This window comes from Dicentrarchus labrax, unplaced genomic scaffold, assembly GCF_905237075.1.
Source record: "Dicentrarchus labrax unplaced genomic scaffold, dlabrax2021, whole genome shotgun sequence".
In the NCBI taxonomy this organism is placed as follows: Eukaryota; Metazoa; Chordata; class Actinopteri; family Moronidae; genus Dicentrarchus; species Dicentrarchus labrax.
Genome location: NW_026136706.1, coordinates 9,909,353 through 9,915,352, shown reverse-complemented (window position 1 = coordinate 9,915,352; position 6,000 = coordinate 9,909,353). Strand labels below are relative to the sequence as shown.

The 6,000-nt window shown below is 45.0% G+C and overlaps 1 protein-coding gene across 12 annotated transcripts in view; it reads left to right on the top strand.

Annotated features, from left to right (window-relative positions):
• Positions 1-1,192: 1,192 nt before the first annotated feature.
• stxbp5l (syntaxin binding protein 5L) overlaps positions 1,193-6,000 on the top strand; it is a 380,881-nt gene continuing 376,073 nt past the window's right edge. For 6 of the 12 annotated variants that reach the window (XR_007885269.1, XM_051404539.1, XM_051404538.1 and 3 more), the window contains exon 1: positions 1,193-2,282. Coding sequence is in view for 11 of the 12 variants with exons in the window: in XM_051404539.1 (XP_051260499.1) it covers positions 2,115-2,282 (168 nt within the window). In the remaining variant the exon portion in view is untranslated. The remainder of the gene's footprint in view (positions 2,283-6,000) is intronic. The other 6 variants (XM_051404545.1, XM_051404543.1, XM_051404546.1 and 3 more) reach the window with 2 other exon arrangements.

The window sequence follows — 6,000 nt, the reverse complement described above, 5'->3', positions numbered from 1 at the left end:
CCCCATTTCTCATCCACCTTACACACACACACACACACACACACACACACACACACACACACACACACACACACACACACACAAAGGGAACCAGTGGCTCAGGAGGTAGAGTGGGTCATCCACTAATCCAAAAGTTGGTGGTTGTTGGTGGTTCCTCTGCATGTTGAAGTGTCCTTGGCCAAGATACTGAATCCCAATTTGTTCCCGATGCTGTGCCGTCAGTGTATGAATGTGTGTGAATGGCTGAATGTGACGTGTAGTGTGAAGTGCTTTGAGTGGTCGGAAGACTTGAAAGGTACTAAATAAGTGCATTCAATTAAACATTTACACATACAGATACAACAGATCACCACAACGCCTGACAACTACTGTCATATTGTGCTCTTGTTTTTTTGGAAAGACCTTTTTGAATCGTCCTGTACTGTACAGGACAATTCTATCTATTGTTCGTATGAAGGGCAGTGCATTCTAACGCTATAAGAAATAAGAAAGAAGAAAAAATAAGAACATAGGAGAAGACCAAAACCATGTAGAATAAGAAAGTATGACATCCATACTGTAGGAAAATACTAAATAAAAAACATATAAACAAATGTGTTTTAGGTTAAAAGTTGTGTTAAATTCAAAGGGCCTAAGTTGCAAAGACTTGTAAGTTCAAAATAATACATCAAACTCCAGCGAAGAGAGGCTACAGAGGGATGATGTGGAGCATCTACATCATCTTTTGTTTGATCTTTTGTTTCAAGGAATAGCTCAAAGTTTTTGCCAGTACTGATATCAGTGCATGAACATTATCTCACTCTGCAGATCCTGTTGATGGAGACGCTTGAGCGAACAGGCAGGAAATTAACAGCTGCAAATGGAGGCAGTTAACGAAAACCACAACACAGCAGTCATGACAGCTTTAACAGTCCCCCACAACTGGATGCAACATCTCTGATATATTCTCCTCTTAGACCTCTTTACCATGTTACGTTTGATACATTATTCCATGAAGGCACGGGAGGATTTATTTTGGGTGAACTCTTGGGTTAACTGCCACTTCCCGGGTGCTTCTTCTTCATCATTCAGTATCTTTGATTAAGAGCTTTCACCCAATCGCTGGTGAGTAGAGGGGGGAGAGTGAGAGAGAGAGAGAGAGAGAGAGAGAGAGAGAGAGAGAGAGAAAGAGAGAGAGAGAGAGGGAGGGGGGTGGGGGGGCGGGGCCGGCTGGTTATGGTTTTTCAGCACCGCGGACAGCTCCCGTCTCCTGTCTCTGGACTGCAGGGAAGCGACGCTGAAACGCAGCTGGATGAAATTCAAAAAAACAAAAACCCGACTCACATCCATCCATAGTTGAACCTCCAGCTCACACCGCCGACGCGCAGAGCATCTTCTGTTTTCCACATTTCTTCTCCTCGATGGTTGAGTTGTCTCGTTTTCCGGCCTGACTGTGGAGTCAAACCGCGTTTAACTGCATTGCCTCTGCGTCTTCGGTCCCGTTTCACCCTCCTTCTCCTTCCTGTTACTGGCAACCACAGTGTTGTGAAAGTGTTTTTTTTGGGGGGGGGCGGGTGGGGGGGTGGGGAGAGAAAGTGGATTGACCTGCTCGAAGTTCCTTTTTGATCTGTCCACTTCTGTCTGATACGTCTAAAACCTCGCTGCTCGGTTCCCCTGATTATGTTGAGGTGTGGGGTTTTGCTCCAAGCCCGGGAGTGGATGTTACTTTAGGATGCAGGAGGAAGATGAAGTTGAGTAGTTTCAGTGGCCGTCGGTGCATGCTCTGATAGGAGATCTAGGCGACCTGCATCTGCAACATTGGCTGTAATCATCAGATCAGAGTGGCTCAGACGCATTCAGTTTTTTTGTGTGTGTGTGTGTGTGTGAACAACAGCCAGACAGCAAGATGAGGTGCCTCTATGACTTTTTAAATTGCACCTAAGAGAGAGAAAGAGAGAGTTGGCCTCTTACCCTGTTACTGCTGCAGGAAGCTACGTTTTTCTTTCTTCAGCTGCCTAAACGAGTTGGGATCTTGCATCTGACAGGAGACCGGGAACTCTGGGAAAACAAAGAAAGCAGAGTGGTCTTCTCCCTCTCTACACCTCACCTGAACATATACAAAAGCACGATAGAAGATGAAGAAGATTCGGAAGGTGTTAGACGGCTTGACCACCTCCTCTCCAGGAGGGACTATCGGATCCCCATCGTGCGGCAGCGCGGCCGGGACTCCCACCGCGGCGGCAACTCCCAAGGAAATCGACATCCAAGAGACGCTAGTGTCGGAAAACTTTCAGCTGTGTAAGGTGGGTAGATACATAAAGAGGTGTGTTAAGCTCTAGGCCGCCAACATCCGACAAAGGACCGAGGTGTAAGACTCTAACTCATTGGCTTCTGGCTTCCCCACGTCGTTATTCACATACTATGAGGCTTGTAGACAGAGAGTGTAGAGAGTGATGTCTGCATGCAGTCTTGGAAAGGGGTCGTAAAAGTTGAAATTGGAGTGAGTACCGCAGCTGCTGCGCTAGATTTGGTGACCTGTTTGTTCTGTTTGTGTTGAAAGTTCAGCACCACGAGCAGCTCCTCGTTTCCAATCCTCCGGAGAGTGGAGGTAATTTTAGACAGAACAGCACAGAGAAGGACCCAAAGCCTCTTCAGACAAAAGCTTATCAGCCATAGTGGCTTTTTGTTTTAGGGCCTTGACGGCAAAGAATTGCGGGTATTCCATTAGTCACCCATTGTTCATCTACATAAAGCTTTGCCCCCGCGGACACGTGTGCACGGCGAGTGAGGCTGGCATGTGTGTGTGTTCAGTTTTGGGTACTCCGGCTCCCACCGGTATGTGCAGTATAGCTACAGTGTGTGCGCCCCATCTTCAGCATGCTGTGCAGGCTGCAGTATCCTACACACATGTGATATAAACAACAGTCCAAAGAAAGTCAATGAATAGCACCCTCCCGTTGCATCAGCAAGCAAGCAGGCACGAATGGTGTAGGAGCGATGACATAACTGGTGTCCCTCCCTTGCATAAAAAAAAAAAAAAAGTGCCCAGCTAGATAGCGGAGGGACCCTGCAGTGCTGTCCTAGCTGATGTGCTTTTCACAGGAGAAGGAGGGAGAGTAAGGGAGGGATGTAGATGGTTGAGGGGGGGTGAAGGGGATGGAGGGGGGTGGGAGTATTTATAGCAGCCTCTGCCGCCCATTGCAGCCCTTTTCTGGGTGCATTCTGGAGCTGACTGCAGCGATTATTCCTTATTCTTAAAGAAACGGGGTGAATTCTGGATATGGATGTGAATAATTCATTGAGAACCCACGAGAAACCGTGTTGTTTGCGGAGCTATATTATTATTGGGCAGAGTGACTGGTGGAGGGGAGGGGGGGTTTGTTTTTTTCACTTCTGTATAGAGGAGCTGGGGGAGGAGGAGGAGGAGGAGGATGAGGAGGAGGAGGAGGGAGGTTGATTCACAAGCTGAGAAGGATGCTGCAGAGCACCCTCGGCAGGCTGGCAGGCAGGCAGACAGACAGGGAGGAGAAAGTGCTGGAAAAGAACAGCGTGATTGCCTGGTCCCATGCAGGAAGCTGCTCCTCCTTCATTGAGTGGCTTAATGCATGGTTGCTACTGAAGTCGCTGAATCAACTGAGCCTCTCATGAAAAAGCCTTGAGTGTAAAGATATGCTCTCCATTCCCACCACCATCACATTTCTTCAGTGTTTTCTTTTGAAGTCTGTGCAGGTGCAGGTTGTATGTCTGTATTTGTGTGTGTGTGTGTGTGTGTGTGTGTGTGTGTGTGTGTGTGAGAAAGGGAGTGAGAGACAGCCACAGAGGAAGAGACAGGAAGAGGCAGTATAGTTGCACCAGTTATGTCATTTTTTTCTAGTGCAGACAGGGTTCAAAGTGGGATCGAGAGGTTACAGTATATGTGTGATTGGGCCATTATATCGTCCATTTTAGCCAGTATGTCCTTCACATATATCCTTTGCTAAAGATGTGTTTTGGGCATTAATCTCCATGGCAACCTCATGCTTGACAATAACAATCACCCCAGTTAGAGCTTTAAAAACATGCTAAAAACTATGAAACACTATCTGAAAGTGAAAGTTTTGATGGATGGAAGACTGAGTGCAAAATAAGCCTTCCTTGTTATTGTCTCTCTTGTTATCGAAGGACACAGCTTCTTCATGTGTGATGAACATATTCACACACAGAGACCTGACGAAAAATGTAACGTCTCCCTTGACCTTTCTCCTCATTCAGTTAAGAAACAAAATATGTGCATACCATACACAGCAGAAACTGGTTTGTTCCCATTCAGGTTGAAATGAAATGTGTGTAAATGTAGAGGTCTTACATTTATTAAACCCATCCCACTCCCCAAACTGGGTCACCAATAACACATAAATGCATTTTTTATTTGATATGAACACAGCAGGGAGAAATACACGGCAATCACCAAAGACTTCCATATCCATTCATTCAAATATTATCAGATTGTATCTTTCACTTTCTAACAGGGATATAAATCTGTGAGATGGTGCAGTATGTGTGGGAGGTTTTGGCATCTTGGCTAACTTCTCAAAGTTAGTCATGACTTCTGTCCTCACTGTGCAGTGTGGGAAGATGCAACAACTCATTTTTGTTTGGATTATACTGTATTTCTATGTGTTTATAGTGAAAAGTGCTGTAGCACCCAGTAGCAGAGGTGGTGAAACAATGTTTTGGTGAAATCTCACTCAGTAGAAGGAGTAAAGGAGGAAAACTGCCTCACTGAATAGATTTATTTCAGTTTACAGCAAAAAGAGTTTATTTTGTTTTAATGAGAGAAAGTCATCGAAACAGACAGAGAGAGATAATAAGTTGATTAGCACTGTGTTGGTTGGTAATTACATTAACTAAACTGAATGATACAATAAGAAAGTATTTATGAGACTGAAGTTGATGTGTTAGAAGCAGGAAAAATGGGCAGCGTAAGGATTTAAGCAACTTTGAGAAGGGCCAAATTGTGATGGCTAGACGACTGGGTCAGAGCATCTCCAAAACTGCAGCTCTTGTGGGGTGTTCCCTATCAAAAAAGTGGTCCAACCGGCGACAGGGTCATGGGCTAACTGATGTACGTAACTGATGTACATGGAGAGCGAAGGCTGGTCTTTGTGTTCCGATCCAACAGACAAGCTACTGTAGCTCAAATTGCCAGGGTGCCCAGGAAGTCATAATGTTGTGGCCGATCGGTGTGTATTGAATAAACAAAGACAAGTTATCATTGTATATGGGTCCAGCTCTGTCCCTCAGTGAGTGCAGCCCTAACCATGTCAGTGTTGTGTTGTTGTTATGATGTAATGGACCAAAAGGGGAGGACAGAAGGAAGGCCAGGGGCTAATGATGTTTGAGGCCAAGCAGATTTTATGTACTTACTGGCTTGCGTTTCCCCACAAAGCACATTGATTGCTTTCAGGCTTATGGAACAGAGACAGCGCTTCTCTTTTAGGTTTCATTGGAAATCAGAAGATTCCACAAAATTGCCTTCAAATTTCTTTTAACCAAAGTGTGTAGCTTAAAATAAGGGTTCAATTGCTTCTTGTTTAACCCAACAACAAAAATGTTTTCCACACAAAACTCTTCAATCATTCATGTCGCAAAAATGGAAAACGAGGCGATCTAAAACACTCTGACTAGAACTACAGTACAGCAAACCAAATGTGGAGAGACCAAAATTTAAACAATGCTGTCTTCATTAGTTTAGCAAAACTATTAACACAAGCTTTTTGGATATATGTTGTGGGTATGTGGCTGCATTTTTCTGTATATCAAGCTTTCAGACCCTAAAAGGGCTCATGTACAGTTTCCAGAGAGGACATAGAATGGATAAACAGAGGATCTCAAACTGCTGGCCCAGGGGCTATTTCCGGCGCACCTCATCCCTCCTTCCCCTGTGGTATTTTTTTTCAGTACAATTTTTTGTTAAGTAGATGAGTTCTTGAACACTGAGGTGGCCCTCTTGTGAAATGGCAATACCAGCAGTGGCCCCAA